This window comes from Trichomycterus rosablanca, chromosome 6 (genome assembly GCF_030014385.1).
Source record: "Trichomycterus rosablanca isolate fTriRos1 chromosome 6, fTriRos1.hap1, whole genome shotgun sequence".
Classification (NCBI taxonomy): Eukaryota; Metazoa; Chordata; class Actinopteri; order Siluriformes; family Trichomycteridae; genus Trichomycterus; species Trichomycterus rosablanca.
The window spans coordinates 28,188,434-28,214,809 of NC_085993.1; the positions used below are offsets into that span (position 1 = coordinate 28,188,434).

General features: G+C 39.4%; 1 protein-coding gene across 1 annotated transcript in view; it reads right to left on the reverse strand.

The window, feature by feature from the left end:
- The window catches only part of obsl1a (obscurin like cytoskeletal adaptor 1a), a 32,432-nt gene extending 14,815 nt beyond the window's left edge, over positions 1 to 17,617 (reverse strand). The window contains exons 1-9 of the mRNA XM_062996793.1: positions 16,491 to 17,617; positions 12,819 to 13,088; positions 12,199 to 12,459; positions 11,454 to 11,759; positions 9,966 to 10,232; positions 8,742 to 9,017; positions 6,979 to 7,254; positions 5,887 to 6,159; positions 4,231 to 4,506 (exon numbers count right to left, since the gene is read on the reverse strand). Of these exons, the coding sequence (XP_062852863.1) occupies positions 4,231 to 4,506; positions 5,887 to 6,159; positions 6,979 to 7,254; positions 8,742 to 9,017; positions 9,966 to 10,232; positions 11,454 to 11,759; positions 12,199 to 12,459; positions 12,819 to 13,088; positions 16,491 to 17,607 (3,322 nt within the window). The 5' untranslated portion in view covers positions 17,608 to 17,617. The remainder of the gene's footprint in view (positions 1 to 4,230; positions 4,507 to 5,886; positions 6,160 to 6,978; positions 7,255 to 8,741; positions 9,018 to 9,965; positions 10,233 to 11,453; positions 11,760 to 12,198; positions 12,460 to 12,818; positions 13,089 to 16,490) is intronic.
- Positions 17,618 to 26,376: the final 8,759 nt, after the last annotated feature.

A 26,376-nucleotide genomic window follows, 5' to 3' on the forward strand; every position in this document is an offset into this window, starting at 1 on the left:
CAAGGAAAACAAAAGCGAAATAATGAAAATAATTAACACAAAATGGACAAAACATTGTTTATTAGGGACGGAACATTTGATACCGAGGCTTTAAAGCTTGTTTCACTTTTGTAACACTGGACTCAGTGTATCGGAGCTTATATTAAAGCAGCATGTGCGGGACTGATGAAGCTTTGGTGCTGTGTGTTATCTCACTGATTATATAAGAGACAATCAAACCAGGGTTACCCACCGTCCTGTAAAATACAGAATCCTTCTTTATCTGGAGACTAAACGCCGCGTTCTGTATTGAACTGATACAGGACGCTTTGTTCCGTATTTTTATCAATGGGAGACAGAGTGATGTGTATAAAAACAGAAGGAAACTGCTGTTTAATTAATTATATTAAGTAGTGTTCACTTTTATTCTTAGTAACGGTGTGTGTGCGCTGGTTATAGCAGCATAACCTGTTTAATACACCGCTGTATGAGTAGCACAGTGGGCAGAGTGCGTTGTTTTGCCTAAAATATGGTTCTGACTTATTATTATAAAGAATAAAAATAATAAATGTTAAACACCATAAATAAAACCTTTGTTTTCATGACTGTGTAAGGTGCCCCCCCCCCTCCCCCCAGGTATTTTCAGCACAATCAGGAAAAAAGCTTCAAAAGCTTAAATGAGGCTTCATCTGCACTCATACAGTGGTGTATTAAACAGGTTATGTTGCGCACACACCGCGTTACTAAGAATAAAAGTGAACAACTGTCTCTGCCTGCCGGCTGGGCTGAACAGCCACATGAACAACGATTGGCCTGTTGCTCAGGGAGAGACACACCCCGAGAGCACTCTTGAATGCATAAACAAAATATATATATAAAAAAAGTCACAGTGTTTAGCTTGTTTTAGGACATCAAATTATGTGTGCCAAAGATGAAAAGGACCATCCAGACAGTGAAAGGTGCAAAAGCCAACATCCGTCATGGTATGGGGGTGCAACAGTGCCCACAGCATAGGTGATCTGCATATATGTGAAGATACCATTAATGCAGAGGCTTATATTGGTATATGCTGACGTCAACAACTTTTCCCAAGAACATATCTATTTACAACAGCAGGGCTTGTAGACATAGTGTGTGTGTGCTAAAATAGCCTGCCTGTAGTTCTTATCTGTCCCCTATAGAAAATGTATGGTGCATCATTTAAAAGAAAAATCAGACAATGGCAAATGTTGAGCACCTCAAATCTTGTGTACAGCAAGAAGGGGCAAAAGTTTCACTTGCAAAACTGCGACAATTAGTGTGGTCAATTTCCAAATGATTAAAAGATATATTTTAAAAAAGGTGATGTGACCCAGTGGTAAACATGCCTTTGTTCCAGCTTTTTTTGATTGTGTTGCAAGTAGTGCTGGGTGATTTTCACAATTAATTTGGTTAATTCGAATTAACATTTTTACACAATATTAGAAATGTGACAATCGCGATTGTACAAGTTTACATACCTTATATTTTAATTAAAATACCAACATGTCATAAGGCAGAAACTGACCACATGCTCGCGGAATATACACCATATCGCCAAAAGTATTCACTCACTGAGTTGAGAGTTGAAGCTGTTATAGCCGCAAAGCGTGGGCCGACATCATATAGCGAATACTTTTGGCAATATAGTGTAGATCAAGGAAAGTTTAATATCAAAAGGGCAAAAACAGTGTACGTACAAAACCAGAGAATAACGGCCAACAAGGGTCATACACGGTAACAAGGACTGCTCGGTATGCACACAAACACAGTCTGCAATACTTCGCAACGAGACAAAGAGCAGTGTTTAAATAAGATTCATGGAATTGAACACAGTTGAACTGAATCAAAACTCCAGAGACAGTGAGCGTGAGGACCAATCAGGATTGGCTGACCAGGGATAGTCACGTGAGAGTCCGTGGGAGCATGGGAATTGTAGTCCATATTGTTAAAAGCACACCGTGCCACCTCCATCCACCCCACAGTCACAAAAGGACAAAATCAAAGCTGAGCTGACTGCTTACTTGATGTCCCCTAGCATAGATACTAACACAGACTCACTTAATTGGTGGAAACTGCATGAAACAAACTTCCCCAGCTTAAGCAACCTTGCAAAGAAATATCTCTGTATACCTGCAACCAGTGCCCCTTCTAAGCAAGTTTTCAGTGCGTATGGGAACATTGTTACCTGCCAGAGTGCATCTCTCAAGCCTAAAACAGGCTTGTGTACCTTTCAAGAAACATGTAAAAAAACCTTTTGTGGCTCTTAATGTAAGGAGGTTATGCTTGCACATTATTTAAAGTGAGTTGTTTGTGAGCCATTCTTAAAAAGAATATAGCTCATTAAGATTTCTATGTTGTTATATCATATTGCTGTTACTGTTTTTGCACTTCTGCAGTCTTTTAAATTAAAATGCAAAAAAAAAAAAAAAGACATTTGTCTTTTCATTGGCATTATACAAGAACATACAAAAACCAAGAATCGTTAATAAATTTGAAAATAATCGAGATTTAATTTTTTTGCAATATCGCCCAGCCCTAGTTGCAAGCATCTATTTCTAAATTTGTTAAAATTTAACAAATAGAATTGTCATATAATTTTTGTTCTTTTGTCTGTTAATCTCTGAGACCCACAAGCCTCACAAAACAGCTCACAAAATACGGCCCAACAGTGGCAACCTGGCAGTGGTGGGACTTGAACCGGCAACCTTCTGATTACTGGTCCAGTACCTTAACCACTAGGCTACAGCTGCCCTCTCTATAAAATTATTAGGGATGCATCAATACCATTTTTTTCCCAACTGAGTACAAGTACATGTATTTTTGTACTTGCCGATACCGATACCAATACCAATACCTATTTAGAATGATGGAGTTAATGAGTTAATGGAGTTAATGAGTTGGAGGTTAATAAATATTTTTGCAATGTTGGTGTTTTGTTGTTATGTTTTGTAGAGAACGATCAGGTCAGAAATACTGTAAAACGTGTGTGTGCCGGTGTATTCTGATATAAACTATATTATCCTCCTGTCCCACCTGTTTACACTCCTCTCCTACGTTTCCCCTCACACCGTATCCTGCGTTCTCATTGGCTGTTCGACATGTCACTCATTCCCAGTCGCACATCTCAGATCAGATATCTGACATGCTAGAAAACTAGATCCGGTCGCCGAGCGCACGGCGAGCCGGTCGGATCGAGTTGTTGGATAGTTCACACTTAGCGATCGAGAGCCGAGTTTTGATTGCCGAGCGAACGGCGAGTTGCTACCGAGCCGGCAAATCTAGCGCCGACCAGTCGCCGAGCAAAAATCAGGGCAAAAATCGTGTAGTGTGAACTAGGCATAACGCAGCAACGTGCACTAGGCACACGGTATCGGACGTTTAGTATCAGAGCCTCGTTTGCAAGTACGAGTACAAGTTAATGAGCGCGGTATCGGGCAAATACCCGATACCAGTATCGGTACTCATGCATCTCTAAAAATTATTTTAGTCAAACAAAACTGGTCTCTGGATAAAGGAATCATCATTTGAAAATAGTTTTTTTCTTTTGTCACATTTAATATAAGCTCCGATACACTGAGTCCAGTGTTACAAAAGTGAAACAAGCTTTAAAGCCTCGGTATCAAATGTTCCGTCCCTAATAAACAATGTTTTGTCCATTTTGTGTTAATTACTTTCATTATTTCGCTTTTGTTTTCCTTGTGGGAATTCCTTAGATGTTTAGAAGAGCAGACAGTAGATAGAGATGCACACGCCACGTCTAAACATCCGCACAAACAATCTAATAACTTTCCACAAGAAAAACAATAGCGGGTCAACTGGATAAAATGATTTCCACAAACTAGACAAAACCTTGTTTATCGTCACCATCACAAACTCCGTTCACTTTACCGCTGACAAACAGTTTGATTGACAGCAGGTAAGCAACACGCACTTCCGGTGTTATTGTCCCTACCTTTTCCGTCAGAAATGTGCGGCCGAGAAGTGCAAAACAAATTAACATTTTAGAAAACAAAATTACATATGCCGAAAACAAATTTACAAGTGCTGAAACACTTTTACATATGCCAAAACAAATTTACAAACACTGGGTACCCAAACACTTGTAAATTTGTTTTTGCTTTCGTTGTAAATTTGTTTTTGTTTTTTTGTAATTTTGTTTTCTGAAATGTAAATTTGTTTTGCACTTCTCGGCCACCGTAGAACCCACATGCATTATGTAAATAAATATACCTTCTATCTTCACCAAGAAAATCACAGAGTCGTCTGTTGTTTCACACACGTAATCTCCTGAATTATCTGTGGTGGCTTGAGGTATTACCAGCCTGCGGTAGACCCCATCTTCCTCTAGTATGATATTATCACTTTCTTTCACCACCAAGCCATCACAGTACCAGCAAACTTCAGCCTCCGCCTTTGAGATCTCACAGCTTAGGACAAGCCTTTCTGAAGCCAGAATGCACACCTCCACCTCGGACTCGCTTGGAGATATAATGCGAACTGGAGCCTCTGAGTGGTAAGAAACATTGCGTGATTGTTATCATTGTTCATGGGAATGTTTAGAGCAGACCTGGGCATTGTACGGCCCGCGGGCCACATCCGGCCCGCGAGACATCCCCAACCGGCCCGCGAGACATCCCCAACCGGCCCGCATGAGGTTCGTGGCAATTAAAAATCAGACGTACATCACACATGCAATATAACAGGATTGTTTTTGACGGGAGCGCTGTGTCTTTAAATATCCGCAAGTTTCAATTTACATGTGTGCGAGTGTATCGGGCTTCACCGTAAGGCGAACAGAACTGAATGTGATTGACGGTCGAGTTTTTAACAAGACATGAACTGCTGAAGTATTTGTTTACTAAAGTCAGATGTAAAGCTGGTTAACGATCACAATATAGGCTTTAAATCGCTGTTATGGTACTAAACTGAGAAATAAATACAAGAACATGAACGATGCGGAGCGTCACACTTCACACTTGACGCTTCACTAACTAAACTGCAAAAGCGACAAGGACTTTTTTTATAAAGTTTAACACATCAAGAACTGAAGCAGTCAGGTCCAGCTTTGTGATTTTAATAAGAATATCCAACAATAACAAAGGACTGAAAAACAAATGAGGTAATTAGACTCAAAACAAAATAGTGTAAAGTTTAAAAACCTGCACATTTTGTTCACATTTTTTTTTTTTTTTGCATTTGTTTGTTTAAATAGTAAAATAATGTTGATGTTTTTACTCTGCCTACTTCTAATTTTCTGATTATAACATCTAAACATTAACAGCTTATTAGAACTGTACAATTACTGCTTTTAATAAAGAGTGAGCAGTTGTAGCCTAGTGCTTAAGGTACTGGACTAGTAACCAGAAGGTCGCTGGTTCAAGCCCCACCACCGCCACGTTGCTGCTGGCCCTTAACCCCCAATTGCTCAGACTGTATACTGTAACTTTATTGTAAGTCACTTTGGATAAAGGCGTCTGCTAAATGCTGAAAATGTAAATAAAGAGATAAAATTAATATTGAGCAGAATTAAGTTCACTTTATTGGTCCGGCCCTCCACAACAGTCCCAGTTTCTTATGTGGCCCCTTCGAAAATTTAATTGCCCACCCCTGGTTTAGAGTGATGAGAAGTAAAACATGCTAATTAAACATACCAATCAAAAAACACATTGTAGATTATTGGATAAAAATTGAAATTTATTTAAAATAAACATAACGCAAAATTCATTATGTTTCTAAATTCACCGTAAACTCCCCTCTATAATAGTGCATAATTTTGCACTTTAATACATTTTTAACTGAACCGTATGACAGATATCAGATAAATATTTTGACCAAGGCAGAACATGATAAATGCCCTCCAACAATGCTTACTTTAACAACACTTACCTGTAACACTGAGCTGGAAGAAAACTGAATCTCCACCTGTGTCACACACATATTCTCCTGAGTCCCTTTTAGAGGCACAAAGGATGGTCAGTCTCCTGTACGGGCCCTCAGCTTTGGGCAGAACATTCTCGGTCTCCTGAATTTTCAGTCCATCTTTGAACCAACACACCTCCCCATTTGAGCGAGAAAGCTCACAGTTCAGTATGATCTCCTCTGAGACACAGCGTTCAATGCAGACATCATCTTTCGGGTCCACGATCATTAATGGTGGCTCTGTTAAAGTAAACAAAATCTCAAGCTCTCGAATTTCAACTCTGCTATCAGTCAGCTGGGCACCTACACAGACCCATTATTGTTTATACTGACCCTTTGTTGGAGCCTCCTTTTATACCAATCATAATTTCCTTACCTTTTACCAACTGTTTATATTTACAAAAAATATTGATCACTATCGATCATTCTTTTCATTCTTGCATTTTACTAAATGTCCCATCTTTTGTCAAACAGGGTTTGTACACACACACACATTTTCACAGATTAGTGAAGGTTCTTATGGCTGCAAGGGGGCAGGAAGGGGGTCCATATTAAGGCCCAAGGTTATGGATGTCATTGTGTGGTGTCCAAGTAGTTTTGGCCAGATGTTGGTTAGTGTTTATTTCTAGTTACAAATACAGTTTTTTATATAGGTACAATGCAAGAAAACACTTGTGAAATCTTTGGGATTTACTCCCATTTAATAACTGGTAAAGCAGCAATAATGTTTTATGGAGCTACCAATCAGACTTGCCTACTGATGAAGGGGAAACTTCAATCATTCTGGCATAAACATAAACAGCTAATATCAAGTGACAGTATCTTAGCTGGTTTAAGATCTCGACACTTTTGGTTGTTCAAAACACATTTTCCTTTATCAAGTAACTACTTTTAACTATTACTCTACAATTAAACCTAATAGCTTTTAAAAGTTAGACAGTCCTTATATTTAGACTGGATACTCTTTTATTACTATTAATTCTTGAGCTTTTACTTTTTAAGTAATAATTTTGTGTAATTCTGACAACTTTACTGGAATCAGGATGTATGTCAACATACCTTTAATACTAACAGTAAAGGGCATCGAGTGTTCTCCTGCTTGGCATGTGTAACTGCCAGCATCAGCCAGTTGTGCTGACCGGATGATTAGCCTGCGCATGGTCCCCTTAGCCTGAATGGTGATATTATCATTCTGGAGAATCTCCACACCATCTTTAAACCAGCGAGCAGTGGCATCTGGTCGGGAAAGCTCACAGTGCAGGACCACTGGGTCCAGCTCCATAGTGGTTTTCTGCTTCTCTTCCATTGAAGCGTCCTTAAACGACACAGGGGGACCTGGTGGTATAATGTCAATAATTATTTACATTAGTTTCCATTATTGATCATAGCATGCTATAATTATATTACATCCTTCTGTGAAATTGAAAAAACTGTCCACACATGCCTTTAAAATATCAGAAGAGATTTTAGTAAGTGTTTGTTCTCCATATGTGCAACTGTCAGACACTCAAAGTTTACACTAGTGTATAAAATAAGGTTGTCAAAGAAGTTAAAGGAAAAATAGCAAACAAAGAGAAGAAGAAAGAGGTTACAAAAAGGAATAGACATTAGCATTTGAGTTCAATAATTCATCATCATTTAGAATAGTGTTCATGTGCAGAATTAATGAAAACAAAAACAAATGCATGGCAAGGAAACACAAGGATGGATATGGAATTAGAAGACCAAAGGTTTGAAGAAATAAGACTCCTCCATGTCACCTGTAATGTCCACCTGAAACACAGCCACATCATCTGCAGACTGACAAGTGTATGTGCCAGAGTGGTAGAAATCAGCCGAGTCGATGACTAGCATCTTTGTGTTCCCATCAGTCTGGATGTTTATTCCATTTTGGGGAGTGATAGGCTCCCCATCTTTGAACCAGAAAACCTCTGCTTCTGGATTAGATAACTCACAGCGGAGGACTAGAGGATCTCCAGCTTCTACTGACTTGTTCCTCTCAGCTTCTGACAGATTCTCAAAGATGGCCTGTGGTGCTAAGGAGGTATATTGCATTTACATAAAGCAAGTAAAAATTTGGTTCAGCTGACCAGGCATACACATGCAAACACTTTGAAGCTACATGACAAGAGGATGTCTAACATGAACCCATAACACTATAATAGCAACTGGAAATAATGTCACTGTCTAGATTTTTATCCACTATAATGTCTTTACCTCCTGTCGGGAAGAGGAGACCTTCTGCACAGTTGACATGATTTGGATTTGTGTCGTCATTAAAATAAATCACATAACTATCACAGCTTTGCAATAGTCACAAAACAGACATGTTTACCTAGATATTTTGATGTTTGTTCTAATGTGATTACTTTGCCTTATTACTTTTCTTTTTAAGGAGTTGTAAAGCTATTAATAGTTGCAATAGACCATAAACCTATTAAATAAAAATAATAGAAGGTAACAAGCCACCAAGTATGTGTATGACTGTCTTAGACTAAACAGCATATATGGCAAAAAGTATGTGGACATCTAACCATTGAATTGATGGAAATCTTAATCCAAAACCATTGTCATAGTCATCATTTTCCCCCTACTCCCTTGTACCTATAACAGCCTCCACTCTTCTAGAAAGAGGTTGGAAAAATATCAGTGTGGCTGAAAAACCTATTAATTAAAAGGGGGTTCCATATATTATTATTTATATTATTACAGAAAGAATTACACAATTCATTTTGTTCTTAAGTTCTGTTTCCTGGGCACTTCTGCCCAACTGACCTCTGGTTTAGGTCACTACAGACTACAAACTGAAGTGCGACATTTACCTTGAATATCCACAATAAAAGTGATGACATCACCATTTGTCTGGCAGGTGTACGTTCCAGAGTGGAAATATTCTGATGATTGGATAACAATTCTCCTCATGTTTCCATCGGATTGGATGTTTATCCCTTCTTCTGGGTGAAGTTTCTGCCCGTCTTTGAACCAACAGACATCAGCTACAGGGTTTGAGACTTCACAGTACAACACAATGGGGTTTCCAGCTTCGACTCTCTTATTCCTGTCTGCCTCTGACAGAGGGATGAACTTCATCACAGCAGCTGGGAAAAACACATTTGTGTTAACATAGTCATATAATATTATTAATAAATTGAGAAATGTACATATCAACTGTTGGACAAAATGTCCATATGATTGTGAGTAAAACATTTTAAACTGGTCACATGTTTCATTCACTGATTATTAATTTGTGGAAAAAACAATGAAGAAAACCCATAGGGATGCAAACACAACATGCAAACTCCACACAGAGAGGACCCTGGCCGCCTGGTCAGGGAATCAAACCCAGACCGATTTCTAGTGTGAGATTAAGCATATTTACCAAAACCAGAGGAAATTTAAAGGTTCACCTTAAGATTAGATAAAGATAATCTTAAGAATAATTTAGGGCCGATGTAATGGCTAAATAAAGCCATATAAACATATACAGTACAGTGAATTTATTTTTCCTCATGCTGAAGTCAAAACTCAGAGTCAGCCAATGTATGGCAACCCTAGAGATGAGACAGTGGCAGTATGACAGAGCTGGGATTTGAACCCATAACTTTCCAGTTGGTAACCCAGAGCTCTAACCACCATGCTACCACTGTTGAATCAGGTGGGTCTATCCTCATTTCTAAATAATTAGTAAGATATAACTTAAAAAATGTAATTTGAGGACTGAAAACAACACCTACACTACAATATATGCATTAGGTATGGTTTTAACAACCGTCATTTAGGTGGTTGTTTGTCATTATGGACATTCAGCAGTACTTAAGTTCATAAATAAATGTTTACAGTACATGTACATATACAGTACATGTTAATTGTCATTAATGTTAATTATTTTCTGACTATGACATACTGGAGTAGCATAGAAGTTTAAATAAAGTATTGTGGGACAACTTTAAATACATTCTAATAAAATATGTTGCGCAGTTTAAATCAACAGGCCACATTTGGCCCACAGGTTGGACTTTGGACATGCCTGTGGTAGGATGTTGTACCTTGTACAGTCAGGACTGCTGAGTCACGAACTCCATTGGCTATGAAGGTAATCTCAGCTCCATTGTACACACTTAATGTTCTGCAAAAGCACAGTGTGTGAAGGTTTTTTGACTGGCTGATCCTAAAGCACTCGCTGTGTTGCAGCTGAGTGCTATTAAGGAACCAAGTACCAGTTTGAGCATTGGAGAGTTCAATAGTGAACACTGCATCCTCCCCCTCTAGCACCACAGCATTCTTCAGCTGAGTTTTTATCTTTGGACCTGGAACTGAATATAAGAGAGTAATATACAAATTGTTTTAACAGAAAACATACCTATTACATAGATGTTCTTAACAGTTTCCATAACAGTATTAAACTGTTTAATATCTGCAATTTCCCTCTGGGATCAATAAAGTATTCTGATTCTGATTCTGATATGCACCGATCAGCCATAACATTAAAACCAATTCCTGGTTTCTACACTCACTGTCCATTTTATCAGCTCTACTTACCATATAGGAGCACTTTGTAGTTCTACAATTACTGACTGTAATCCATATGTTTCTCTGCATGCTTTCTAGCCCCCTTTCATGCTGTTCTTCAATGGTTTTCAACATATTTTATTAGAATGTCAGGACCCCCACAGGACCACCACAGGTATTATTTGGTTGGTGGATCATTCTCAGCACTGCAGTGACACTGACATGGTGGTGGTGTGTTAGTGTGTGTTGTGCTGGTATGAGTGGATAAGACACAGCAATGCTGATGGAGTTTTTAAACACATCACTGTCACAGCTGGACGGAGAATAGTCCACCAACCAAAAAATATCCAGCAACAACCCCCCCCCCCCCCATGGGCAGCGTCCTGTGACCACTGATGATGGTCTAGAAGATGACCAACTCAAACAGCAGCAATAGTCTCTTTCTTTACATCTACAAGGTGGACCAACCAGGTACGAGTGTCTAATAGAGTGGACACTATTTAAAAACTCCAGCAGCGCTGCTGTGTCTGATCCACTCATACCCGCACAACACACACAAACACACTACCACCATGTCGGTGTCACTGCAGTGCTGAGAATGACCCACCACCCAAATAATACAGACTCTGTAGTGGTCCTGGGAGGGTCCTGACCATTGAAGAACAGCATGAACGGGGGCTAACAAAGCATGCAGAGAAACAGATGGACTACAGTCAGTAATTGTAGAACTACAAAGTGCTTCTATATGGTAAGTGGAGCTGATAAAATAGACAGTGAGTGTAGAAACAAGTAGGTGATTTTAATGTTATGGCTGATCAGTGTAACTTTAATAATGACATTATACTGTATGTATCTGTATAGTATAACGTAATAGTTACTAAGATCACCGTAACTTTCAATTCTTTCATCAGACTAACAGAACATCAAACATAATCATCAAAACTAACAGATTATCAAACCTAAATTTGTAATAGGCAAACAAGAGGGCACATACAATACTTCAAATGACAATAATCAACTCTTACCTAGATGCACCGCTTTGGGGAACTCCACATGACCGCTTTTTCCATATTTGTTAACACAGCAGATACGGAAGTGATAGTCACCCTCACATGGCACATTGTCTCCCAGGATTTCAGCCGAGGTGCCAGTCTCTGTGGTAAAGCATCGCTGCCATTCCTGAGAGCCCACCTCTTGGAATTCTACTACATACACTGATTTGGTGGAGTTTTGCAGGTTTGGAGAGGGTGACCAGGACAGAACAACACTATTTTGACAGTCTGCGTTCATCTGGACTCCCACAGGACATATTGGTGGACAGTGTCTCATTGCTAAACATAAAATAAAAACATTTTTGACCACAAAAGTGGGTTAAAGTATACATTGATAGTCTGATGCATTATTTCACATTTTTGACCAATTTAGTCATTTTTAATTCCAGTTGCATTATCTCTGCTTCACTTACGCTTGCACAGGTGCCGCAAACTATCACAGGACCTATCCAAAATGTGTGAAGCCACTGACTGCTTATTTTACTTACAAGCCAGTGACAGATCTTTACAGAGGACCTTAAAACTTATGGTGAAACACACTATGCACTCTGTTGGTCTGGTACTTAAACTGGTAACCCCTCATTTTCTGTACAGAAATGGCTATATAAATAATCTTTATTATTATTATTTTTGCTTATCCAGTAGTTTATGCTACATAAACACTTTAGAAGTCCTCAGTATTAAAAAAAATATATTACCACTTGCATTGATCTCTTACTTTTTATACGTAGCTTGCAGCTTGTCCTTGATTTGCCTGCCACACACACGACTGTGCCCGAGTCTTGGTAGGAGGTGTTGACAAAAACCAGTATGTGTGTTTTTCCAAAGGACTTGATAATGGTCTGATGTGTCTCAAATAACTGCAGACCATCTTTAAACCAGAACACCTCCATGTCCTCATGTTCTACCTCCACACAGAACGCTGCATTCTCGCCTTCCAGCACCTCAAGTCTACGAGGAAGCTTCTTCACAATTGGACCTGGAAGATCAAATTATCTTTATTACTACAAATAGACAGGAAAATCAAGTATTTTCCCATTAAAGTATTAAAAACTGTTAAGGAATTAAACAGTTTTTAACTGTATAACCAAATTTAAAGCCCTAGTTTGATGTTTTCTCTTTGTGCTGACTGGATAAATCCTGCTGACTGTTGGCCACGATGGATTGTTGAAAATGTATATGTTAAGTGAAAAAAGAAGTAGTAATTTAATCTTGCTGTATCCTATTGTCATATTCTGCACAAACATGCTTCTCACTGGAAATTGCCAGGATGACTAAATGATCCACACTTTGCACTTTTTTGGAATGGCCACAGGCAGTAAAAGACTCTTTACTTACCTTTAACAGCCAGCTCTGCAATGCTCCTCCCACCATCAGGCATCTCACACAAGTAGACTCCATCATCATCCACCCCCACATCACGAATAGTCAGTCGTCGTCTCGTACCCTTTTGCTCAATGCCATATTTGCTCCCTGGCTGAAGTCTCTGATCTTCCAGGTACCATGCAGCGGGTATAGAATCCTCTGGGACCTCACACTCCAGGATGGCAACATCTCTCTCCCTTACTTCCACATCCTGCAGGGCTCTTTTGAACCTAACTGGGGGACCTTTTAATAAATAAAAACAACTTTAAAAGTATGTGGACAACTACTGGGTTTGGCTATCAATCATATCAATGCAATCAGTGAATTGCACAAAAAATTAATGACTTGCAGTGTAGCACTGTCATATAAACTATATGACCAAAAGTATGTGGTCAACTGACAATAAGCATTCATATGCAATTCCACCCAATCCCCTGTTCCAGTTATAACACCTTTATTCTTCTAAAAGTTGTTTTCTACAATATCCTGAAGTGTGTATGTGGGAGTTTTCTTAAAACATTGGTTCTCAAATTTAGAGCATGGCCATATCTAGGCTGTTATTTAGGGTGTGAATTTGCCCTGCATTTCTCAAAACAGGCTGTTTTGTAAATGACATTTCCATATTAAATAGCACCAAAAACTAGAAAGTATTTAAAGAGGAAACTGGAGTGTCTCTTGCATAGTCACAATGAAGGAGATGAAAATGTACCATCTTACTAGTGCGCGCACACACACAGACACACACTTTACTTTCAACCAAACGCTATGTGATGGATGCAATTCACTAAGCACATAAAATGGACAATCAAGAAGGCATCACATGAGAAACCATCATGCAACCAGTTATTAGTGGCTTAGTGAGTGGCTTAAGGTATTGGATTATTAGGTTGAGGCTTCGGGCCTGGACAACACTAGCCACTTCTGGGCCACTGAGCAAGGCCCCTAACTCTCACTTGTATAAAATCAGTTATTGTAACAAACATGTGGTTACTAAGGTGATAGACAAGAGGGCAATGGCTTTTTTCCACAGCATTGTATCTGTAGATAAAGACTTGTGTTGAACAACAGTTACTGGGTTACAAAGCCCCCTGGCAACATATTGACCTATGTGGTGTCCAATTTATTATGGATAATTTAAGCTCCCAGTGTGTACCACATTTAATTATGACTCAGTTGCTTCCTTTATTAACATTCCAGGCAAATCTTAATATGCAGCAGGTGATTTGAAATTATTGAAATAACTGTAAGCTGGTTGTCTAACAATAATTACAAAATCATGTCAATGCCAGTTAGATTAATAGATTAAAATAATCTATAGTTTTTATATTTTTATTTATGCATTTTCTCCCCTTTTTCTCCCTTTTAGCACGTCCAATTGCCCGATTATGTCATGCTTCCTCTCCACCAATGCTGATCCCTGCTCTGATTGAGGAGAACGAAGCTAACCCACACCCCCCTCCGACACGTGGGCAGCATGCTGTATGCATCCTATTACCTACACTTTGATGAGTGCAGTGCAGCTCAGCACTGTGTACGGAGAGACACACCCTGAGAGCACTCTCACCCCATCCGGCTTAATCTCACCCCATCCGGCTTAATCCCACCCATATCTGAACAACAAGCCAATCGTTGTTCATGTGGCTGCTCAGCCTAGCCGGCAGGCAGAGCTCGGATTCTATACGATGTATTCGAGATCCCAGCTCTGGTTCCAGCGTGTGTTTTTACCGCTGCGCCACCTGAGCAGCTTAAAATAATCTATAGTTTTTGCTGCTGCATTTATTTTTACATTAAGTCAGTAATGTAAAATTTACTGAAGGTACATTTTGACATTTCTTCAGTTCTTTTTACTAACTACATTTTTTTAAACTAGAAAAATACCTAGCATGTTAAATATCTGGACCTGTCAGCGACTCAAAATCATGTAGTATGAAAGATGTTGTGATCAGGTTGTGATTGTTATGAACGCAAGATACAGAAAGGAAAACCGGGGGAGGAGATGTAAATGTGTGGGGTAGGGGCATAATATAGTTTCTATCAGAATACATCGGCACACATAAGCTTTACAGTATTTGTGACTTATTAGCCAAGTCATAATACCAACGTTGCATTGCAAAAAATATTTATTTGACTTCCAACTCCAGACAATCCCTGCTGGCCACATAGCCAAATAGTGGGCCGCAAACCCACTTCTTCACCCAGAGTCATGTATTTTTTTCGTACTTGCTTTAATGCTGCACATCAGCGCTCAAACAACTTTAAGCTTCAAAAAACTTCGCTTCTTGCTTATGTGCACTTTTGGACGTGGTATCATTAAACCCCTCGTCACTTCTCGCATGTGTTTTCATGACAAAACGTAGTTTGGGAGACCAGACAGACTCATGTGAGTTTCCTCCTGATGGTAGATCATGTAGTGTGTGACCCCCTATTGCTGATTAGTCATGTAGTGTGAAAACCACAACAACTTAAAAGACTCCCGATTCCAAGAGATCAAGTTGTGTAGTGTGAACTGTATAGTGATCTGAACAACTTAAAAGTCGTGTAGTGTGAACTTGGCATTAAAGTACAATACAGCATTCCAAATTTGTGGCATCAGTCTGTGTAAGGCTTGTTCCAGCAAGATCTTGCTTCTGTGCACAAAACAACATCCAGAAAGACAAGGCTTGAAAGATATGTTATGAAGGAACTACAGGGACCAGAACAGAGCCCTAACCTCCACTACCACTGAACATCTTTTGAATGAATTGAAATGTTGATTACGAGCCTGGTATTCTCAACTTACATCAGTACCTGAATTCACAAATGCTCTTGTAACTAAACAGGCACAAATTCACACACTGTAGCTGCAAAAGGGGGATGGGTTGAGTCCATATTTGTGCCTATGCTTTTGGAATGGACTGTCTAACAAATAATGGTCGACATACACCGATCAGCCATAACATTAAAACCACCTCCTGGTGTCTACACACACTGTCCATTTTATTAGCTCCACTTACCATATAGAAGCACCTTGTAGTTCTACAATTACTGACTGTAGTCCATCTGTTTCTCTACATACTGTTTAGCCTGCTTTCACCCTGTTCTTCAATGGTCAGGACCCTCCCAGGACCACTACAGAGCAGGTATTATTTAGGTGGTAGATGATTCTCAGCACCGCAGTGACAATGACATGGTGGTGGTGTGTTAGTGTGTGTTGTGCTGGTATGAGTGGATCAGACACAGCAGTGCTGCTGGAGTTTTTAAATACTGTGTCCACTCACTGTCCACTCTATTAGACACTTCTACCTAGTTGGTCCACCTTGTAGATGTAAAGTCAGAGACGATCGCTCATCTATTGCTGCTGTTTGAGTTGGTCATCTTCTAGACCTTAATCAGTGGTCACAGGACGCTGCCCATGGGGTGCGGTTGGCTGGATGTTTTTGGTCCTGTGGGGGTCCTGACCATTGAAGAACAGGGTGAAAGCAGGCTAAAAAAGTATGTAGAGAAACTGATGGACTACAGTCAGTAAATGTAGAACTACAAAGTGCTTCTATATGGTAAGTAGAGCTGATAAAATGGACAGTGAGTGAAGAAACATGGAGGTGGTCATAATGTTATGCCTCATCGGTGTAAATACATAAATAACAAATAAAAAAATTGTTAACATACCTTTTACAAAAAGCTGCACAACACTCAGTGTATTACCAAGTGCATTTGATGCAGCACAGACATAGAGCCCAGAGTCTTGCTGTTTGCAGTAAAGTACTTTTAAGGTATAGTAACCCTCCCTGTCCTCAAACATTAAGTGGCGTCTTCCAGGTGCTATTGACTCTCCATCTTTCTTCCACACAATCTCTGGTTTAGGTTTACCTGTCACATAGCAACGAAATTTGGCATGTTTTCCTTCTGTTATGGTGAACTTTTTAGCCTTAGCAACATTCAGTTGCTTCTCTCTTGAGGATCTGTCCTTCTCATGTGACTGCTTCTCTCTTGAGTACCTGTCATTCTGTTGTGAAGATGAGTGGCCATTGGCATAACCATTTAGATGGCTTCTGCCATGTTTCTCTGGCACACATTCAACTAACAGCATGGCTCCAACTACGGCTTCCCCGTACTCATTAACTGCCTTGCAAGTGTAGACCCCTCCATCTGGGGCTCTTGTCTGGAAGATCCTTAGCTGGAACCATCCTCCATCTTGCTGGTTTATGCAATAGTGTGAGCTCTCATAGATCTCACTGAGCTGCTTGCTATCTTTTTCCCACACAACCACAGAAAAGGGTCCACTTGATAACTTGCAAGAAAAGGCAGCATCTTCACCTCGGTCTACTCTCAGAGAAAGTGGTTTAATCAAGAACCGAGGTTTTTTGTCCTGAAATGGATCTGCATTCTTCTCTGTCTGCTGTCTGACTGTCATGATTTCTTGTTCTGGTGAAATAACCTTGATTTCCTGTTGTTCTTGCAATGGATATATAAGCTGAACATCTTGATTTTCTTCTACTTTCAGAGTAGCAGCAGCATATGTTTCCCCAATGCTGTTCTTAGCTCTGCAGATGTACTGTCCAGCATCTTCCAAAGTTACCTCTGAGATAAAGAGGGTGTAAGCTTTGTTATCCTCTGTAAAGCAGTAACGACCTCCAGGAACTATGGGTTCATTCTTTCTCTCCCATATTACATCAGGTTTCGGATCTCCACCTATCTGACATTTGAGGACTGCATCTGATCCACTTTTTACCAGAACTGGACGTGGGTAACCAAGTACACGGGGAGCACCACCAAACACATCCATAACAGTTTCCTCAGCTTCCTTTATGAAATATCAAACTGTGGAAAACAGACAAACATAACCATTGGCAATGAATTATGTTACTGACAGAAATGTGAATGAAAACACAGAAGTCTCTAGGAACATTTTTACTTCTTTAATAAAAACAAAAAAATCTATAAATTAATGCTAATGATCAAATGGTACACACCCTCAAATCCTCTCTTATTTAATAGCTTTTTCTTGCTCCCAGTTTGCATATGCCTGCAGTACTGGAAGTAAATGCAATAATTGTTTAAGAAAAAAAAAACTGAAGACACCCAGACATTTATTAGTTTAAGATTTAATATCAAATATTGAAATCTTTTCATAAATTTATCTGTGTTAAAAATATGTAAATTTCCCTGTTTCCAGCTGCCCTCTCCCTCCAACAGTTCACTGCAGCAGCAAGTAGTGATAAGTAAATGGTGGCACAGCTCTCAGGACTACATTTTCTTAGTTCTTACTAATTTTCTGATTTGATGTTTGATGTTAAGGCCATTAGAATAAATTCTTTATTTGGTCCATTATACTTAGGAGTGTACTATATCTGTAAAATTAGTGCAATATTCATGAAATTGTTAACCACCTGACACTATACTATAAGTATTTACACTGATCAGCCATAACATTAAAACCACTTCCTTGTTTCTACACTCACTGTCCATTTTATCAGCTCCACTTACCATATAGGAGCACTTTGTAGTTCTACAATTACTGACTGTTGTCTATCTATTTCTCTGCATATCTTTTTAGCCTGTTTTTATCATGTTCTTCAATGGTCACGACTCCCACAGGACCACCACAGAGCAGGTATTATTTGGGTGTTGGATCATTCTCAGCACTGCAGTGACACTGACATGGTGCTGGTTAGTTAGTGTGTGTTGTGCTGGTATGAGTGGATAAGACACAGCAGCGCTGCTGGAGTTCTTTATATAGTGTCCACTCAGACACTCCTACCTAGTTGGTCCACCTTGTAGACGTAAAGTCGGAGATGGTCACTCATCTTCAGCGGTTGGTCGATTGGTCATCTTCTAGACCATCAGTGGTCACAGGACGCTGCCCCCGGGGCACTGTTGGCTGGAGGACTATTCTCAATCCAGCAGTGACAGTGAGGTGTTTAAAAACCCAGCGCTGCTGTGTTTTATCCACTCATACCAGCAAAACACACACTAACACACCACCACCATGTCAGTGTCATTGCACTGCTGAGAATGATCCACCACCCAAATAATATCTACTCTGTAGTGGTCCTGGGAGAGTCCTGACTATTAAAGAACAGCTTGAAAGCATGCAGAGAAACAGATGGGCTACAGTCAGTAATTGTAGAACTACAAAGTGGAGCTGATAAAATGGACAGTGAGTGTAGAAACAAGGAGGTGGTTTTTAAGGTTATGGCTCATCTGTGTATTTTGCTTTTGAAAAGAAGCTTTTTGAAACTGTAACCTTGTTTTAAATGAATAGATCATAAAAATGCAATTTTGTGGAAGTACCTGTAACAATCGGCTTAAGACAGTAGACGAGGGCAGACACACATGCAGAGATGTTACAGTACGTTTATTCATAACAATAAACATCCCAGGGTTACACAAGACAAGACAAACTAACACATGAACTATGCTAAATGCTTGTGCTTATCTAAACACATAAAACATGACTAAACTATTCTAAATCCTAAGCTAAGTTAGACCGTACAGGCTAACACAAATGCTAACACTAAACATGAACTAAGCTACAACATAAAACAAGACAGTATTCTCTAAACAAGATTTTAAACTAGAAACATGAGCAATGCAAAACAAGATACAGAAACTACAATACATGATTATCAAGCAAGATACCAAACTGCATAACTACCAAAGCCAAGACCAGAGTAACAGCCAAAATAGCCACCCCTGAATGATCCACAGCACCTTTCTTAAACACCTTGAGCATTTACCTTGCAAAGAGGTTCAGCTGTGGATCATTAGCTAATTGTTCAATAATTATGAGGAGGTGTTGGCTTGACAAACACCACCACCCAAATCATGTGCTCTCAGAGACAGGGGCATGGCACATACATGAAACCTGAGCTCAGAGAGGCTTGATTCATGACTGGTAAGCCAGCTGATAAAAAAACTTGTACTTGTCACAGGAAAAAGACATCTAGGTTTAGAATCAAGTTTCATTCACTTCTTAGTGGTGTATTTATAGATACCCATATATTTCATTTTTTGGCAACATACATCTTGGAGTTCCTTGATTAAGCATCCTATAGCTGGGAGGTAGTTTTATTCTGCCAAGAAACTGTTAATTAACTTGCTTGCACTGGACACATGCAAAGTGGGATTTTAGTATTTAAGGCTCTGTTTGCTTTATTAGGTTTCAACCTCTTAACAGACAGACAATACATACAGATTTGTATTTTAAAGCATGAAAGGCTGAATTTTCAGTTTAAAGCTATGTTATTGTGACGAACTGTCATATGTTGTGTAAAAGCCACTCAAATACATAGTCATCTGTAATGAAACTATTGTTATTTATACATGTTTGTTTTCTCTTTTAATCTGTTCCAAAAAGATCTTTTTTTTTATTAAGTTACAGATACGAGCATTGACCTATGTCTGAGTCTTAGCCATGCATCTAATTTGGAAGACGATTGTGATTGAATAGTGATTACTTTTCATTGTGGCATGAACACTGCACTGCTTGGACTGAAATACAATGATTGGCCTGTGTTTTGTTATGGCACCTACAAAACATCACTCAGTAAAATGTAGTACAGCTGTGAGTTAATTTCATTTTAAGCTAATTTGTATTCTATTCTGACACTTTCAGAATTTCATTCTTTAAAATGCCAGCCTACATGTTTTTATAGGTGTTGTTTTGTTTTTCTGTTAAGAGGTCGAGAGACAGTAAATCAATGCAACTGATCTTTTACTTTTCATTTTTACTTGTTTTTATGTTACTATGGAAAAGCAATGACGTGTGTGTTGCATTTTACATTCTTCCACTGTAATGATTGCATTTGAATGTAACTAATTCCTCTCCATAACAGCTGCCATCTACAGCGTCCAAGCTGCTTTTAACAAGACAGTGTCAACCCACATTTTTCAAGTATTACAACAGCATGGCTCTGTGGTAATAGAGTGCAGGTAGACTATCTTAAGCAGTGGTAACTCAGCGGTTAAGGTATTGACCTAGTAATTGCTGGTTTGAGCCACAACTACCAAGCTGCCACTGCTGAGCCTTTGAACAAAGCTCTTAACCCTCAATTTTAATCAGTCACACTTATAATTATATTTGGACAAAACCATCTGCTAAATTCTGTATTTTCTATTAAAAATTGTCTCATTGTTAATGTATTGTGTGACAACAGAGACCACAGACTGTTTAGCAGCTGAGGTGTTTTATCAAGCAAGAATGCCAAAATTCTATTACCACAACTACAGCAATTGGTGTCCTCACTTTCTGAGTGACATAACCCCTGCTCCCAGAAGTTTGTTATAATTACAAATGTATTTGTATTTACATCTTTATTTCTTTTGTTGGCATTAAAACAATACAAAAAAGCCAAGAAAAATTCTGATTCCATACAGTTTTTTACACCTCTTTACTAGAATTTTGGACCACTCTTCTTTTACCAACTGCTCCAGGTTTCTCAGATTTGAACTCGAGTGTTTGATGGGATTTAGATTTTTACCCATGCCGGCCAGTTCAGAACTCCCCAGCAGTTTGTCTTAATTCATTTCTGGGTGCTTTTTGAGGTAATGCTTTGACATGACGCATGACCTCTGACTGAAAGCCAAGTTTCTGACACTGGGCCCTACATTGTGCTCCAAAGTTTTTGGTAGTCAGAATTTATGATTCCATGCATATAATCGGAGCATCCAGTGTAAAAAGCAGCAGTTGTGGCTGGGTCTCCTACAATAGTGTCCCATTATATTTAGATGACGACAGAAAGTGCGAGCTGACACTGTTGTACTGTCTGTCTGCAGCTTGGCTCAAATTTATTTAGAGGCTGATCGTGCTTCTTTATCCTTTATCTGGATAATGTTTCATTGCAATCTTCCATCAGTTTTTTTTCTTCCATCAACATTCAGGGAGGCCAGCTACAGTGCCATGGACATTGCGTACAGTGGATGTAGAAGTTCTCTGGGGATGGACTTGTAGCCTTGAGATTGTCCTGCTTTTGCGCAGTTTTGATCTACTTTCTTTTCTCCATGCTCAGTTTGGTACATACAGGCACATATTTAATCACTTCCCTCCATGCAAGTGGGTTTTTATATTACAGAACCTGTTACCTACCACAGGGGAGTTAAATAATCATTGCATGACTGTAACTCTGTTATTCTTTACAATTTTGAGAAGGTGCCAATGATTTTCCATTTCTGGTGATCACTGGAATCACTGCTGTATATTTTTATTCACAATAATATGTTTCAAACTGTCCAAACAGAAAAAGTTACTAACCTTTAAAAAATCATGTTTTAAGGTGATTTCAATGCATTAAAACAAATTATTTCTTTATTATATTATCTGGAAATTGGTTGTCTAAAGCATAGAGTGTAAACTTATACAAAGTTAGAAAATACCTCCTACTACTCAGCCTCAGCAGCTGGTGCTGTATATCAAGAGGAAGTATTTAAAATAGACAATCCAAATAAAGATGCACACTTTCAGTGGATCATTTGCAGAACAGGTTTCCACAGATCATAGATCTTTACTGATAAACCCAGCTTAATAAAGGGATTGACACATACATATTAAGTCATGAGGTTATACAGTGTATCACAAAAGTGAGTACACCCCTCACATTTCTGCAGATATTTAAGTATATCTTTTCATGGGACAACACTGACAAAATGACACTTTGACACAATGAAAAGTAGTCTGTGTGCAGCTTATATAACAGTGTAAATTTATTCTTCCCTCAAAATAACTCAATATACAGCCATTAATGTCTAAACCACCGGCAACAAAAGTGAGTACACCCCTTAGTGAAAGTTCCTGAAGTGTCAATATTTTGTGTAGCCACCATTATTTCCCAGAACTGCCTTAACTCTCCTGGACATGGAGTTTACCAGAGCTTCACAGGTTGCCACTGCAATGCTTTTCCACTCCTCCATGACGACATCACGGAGCTGGCGGATATTCGAGACTTTGCGCTCCTCCACCTTCCGCTTGAGGATGCCCCAAAGATGTTCTATTGGGTTTAGGTCTGGAGACATGCTTGGCCAGTCCATCACCTTTACCCTCAGCCTCTTCAATAAAGCAGTGGTCGTCTTAGAGGCGTGTTTGGGGTCATTATCATGCTGGAACACTGCCCTGCGACCCAGTTTCCGGAGGGAGGGGATCATGCTCTGCTTCAGTATTTCACAGTACATATTGGAGTTCATGTGTCCCTCAATGAAATGTAACTCCCCAACACCTGCTGCACTCATGCAGCCCCAGACCATGGCATTCCCACCACCATGCTTGACTGTAGGCATGACACACTTATCTTTGTACACCTCACCTGATTGCCGCCACACATGCTTGAGACCGTCTGAACCAAACAAATTGATCTTGGTCTCATCAGACCATAGGACATGGTTCCAGTAATCCATGTCCTTTGTTGACATGTCTTCAGCAAACTGTTTGCGGGCTTTCTTGTGTAGAGACTTCAGAAGAGGCTTCCTTCTGGGGTGACAGCCATGCAGACCAATTTGATGTAGTGTGCGGCGTATGGTCTGAGCACTGACAGGCTGACCCCCCACCTTTTCAATCTCTGTAGCAATGCTGACAGCACTCCTGCGCCTATCTTTCAAAGACAGCAGTTGGATGTGACGCTGAGCACGTGCACTCAGCTTCTTTGGACGACCAACGCGAGGTCTGTTCTGAGTGGACCCTGCTCTTTTAAAACGCTGGATGATCTTGGCCACTGTGCTGCAGCTCAGTTTCAGGGTGTTGGCAATCTTCTTGTAGCCTTGGCCATCTTCATGTAGCGCAACAATTCGTCTTTTAAGATCCTCAGAGAGTTCTTTGCCATGAGGTGCCATGTTGGAACTTTTAGTGACCAGTATGAGAGAGTGTGAGAGCTGTACTACTAAATTGAACACACCTGCTCCCTATGCACACCTGAGACCTAGTAACACTAACAAATCACATGACATTTTGGAGGGAAAATGACAAGCAGTGCTCAATTTGGACATTTAGGGGTGTAGTCTCTTAGGGGTGTACTCACTTTTGTTGCCGGTGGTTTAGACATTAATGGCTGTATATTGAGTTATTTTGAGGGAAGAATAAATTTACACTGTTATATAAGCTGCACACAGACTACTTTTCATTGTGTCAAAGTGTCATTTTGTCAGTGTTGTCCCATGAAAAGATATACTTAAATATCTGCAGAAATGTGAGGGGTGTACTCACTTTTGTGATACACTGTAAATGGAACAATGATTCAGTATAGAATTTCAGTTAAAAATAACTATGTCAGTCCAGTCAGAATTATAGTGGAAAGTGATTCAGTGATTTACGTATTGTGGTGCCAGTAAATAATCAATCAAAAAGTTCTTTAGGAAACCAAACATGATTCTACTATGTCATGACCTAGTAGTTTTTACTGATGATGCTTATGGTCATGCAATTTATAAAAAAAATTAAGATTAAATTGGCACTTAAGTAGGGCAAATTACGCTAGCCCGCTACCTCCGAGATCCAGGTTCAAAAGGTGCTATTGGCCAGCCGGCCGCCTTTCACTAGCGGAAGCTCTGCGATGTGTTTGTGCCCTGTCCACAAAAGTGTTTTTGGGGAAACCGGACCCATTGCAACCCTCACCAGAATAAAGCAGTAAAAAAAAATTTTAATGAAATGAAAAAAAGGTAATGTATCAGTAACCATCACACCATTACAACGGTGATTATTTTTACAGTAATGATGTGTATTTAGTGAAGGGCAGATGCTTTAATAATAAGGTATTCTTAGATGAACTGAATACAAAACATTATACAAATCATTTATTTTAAATCCGTTAGAATAACATTCTGAAACGGCACTTATCAAACAGAAGGTTACTGCGGTTCTGGGTGTCCAGACACTATACTATACAAAATTAATTAATTAATAATTTCAGAGGATCTCACCTGCCCCGATAAGTTTCCTGCTTTCTTTGATTCAAATACACCTAATCCAATTCACAGAAGGATTGATAATTAGCTCACAAGTTAAATCAAATTAACTTCCATCACATCTATTAATATAGAAAGAGACCATCTTTTTATTCTTTGAACTAATCCCCAGCTAACACAGAACGTTCCCGTAACGTTAGATTTTGGTTCCCCTATGGTTATTTTTAGGGAACCATCCCATAACGTTATGGGAACGTTCTATTTTCGTTAAAAAAATTTGCGCTGTTCCCGGAACGTTCCGGGAACTATGAAACCTAACGTTCTCTCATGGTTTTATGAAAACTAACAGAGAACGTTATCTAAAAGTTGCCTTAAGATTTTCTTTCTTATGTGTTTAAAGTAACGTTCAAGTAACGTTCCCGGAAGGTTTTCTTATGATCTTTAAAGTTTTTTGGTAGGAACTTACCAAAAAAAACAGCCTTTTGCTTGAGACGGTCCATGTAGATCAACCTTTACTTACAAGTACCAACTATAAAACTATGAAACCTAACGTTCTCTCATGGTTTTATGAGAACTAACTGAGGACGTTAGGTAAAGCTTGTATAAGGTTTTATTTCTTATGTGTATAAAGTATCGTTCCAGTAACGTTCCCGGAAGGTTTCTAAGTTAACCCAGCTAGCACAATCATCTGGCCCAGTTCCCACTTTTCTATCGGCACAGTCGGCCGAGTGTCAGAATCGGCCAGAATCAATGTAGCCAGATAAAAATGGTCTGGGTGTGGTAAATGTTACCACAGCTGGGTTTGGCTGGTGCTCGTAGAAACGCGTGCGCCGACGCTGGTTGTCCGGCTGTGGCCCAGCGTCCAGTCTCTGATTCAGCGGCGGCAGAACGAGCGTCACCATAGCAACAGTGCGACGCGAGCCGTTGAAGAAGAGGAATCGTTCGTTCGTGTGAGGTAAATAAACATTTAATCTCAACAACTTTTTACTTAGTAAAATGTAAGCAGAAAGTATATTAATGAGTTTTGGATTAAGATAGAGAACAATTTGGAAATGGAAACTGTTTATGGTAATGTTATCTAGTGAGTTTCAGGTTAACTGGTAGTCTGAACTGAAACACTTCAGGTAACGTTAGCTAAAAGGCTAACAGTTTCTAGCATTAGACAACAGCTGCTAAATAATTAAAGTTAATTGAATACTGTGGATAACGTAAACTTAAAAGCTACAATAAGCAACAAGAACAACAACAACAATAATAGTAATACAATAATAAGCAACAGACGACCTACCATCTCTGACTACATCCACAAGGTGGACCAACAAAGCAGGTGTGTATAATTTAAGAGTGGATAGTGAGTGGACACGGTATTTGAAAACTCCAGCAGCGATGCTGTGTCTGATCCAGTCATATAAGCACAACACACAGTAACACACCACCAACCACGTCAGTGTCACTGAAGTGCTGAGAATGATCCACCACCTAAATAATACCTGCTCTGAGGTGGTCATGTGGAGGTCCTGACTATTGAAGAATAAGGTAAAAGGGGGCTAACAAAGTATGCAGAGTAACTGATGGACGACAGTGGAACTGTAGAGCTACAAAGTGCACCTATAGATAGATAACTTTATTAATCCCATAGGGAAAGTCAGTAAATGGTTAGTAAACT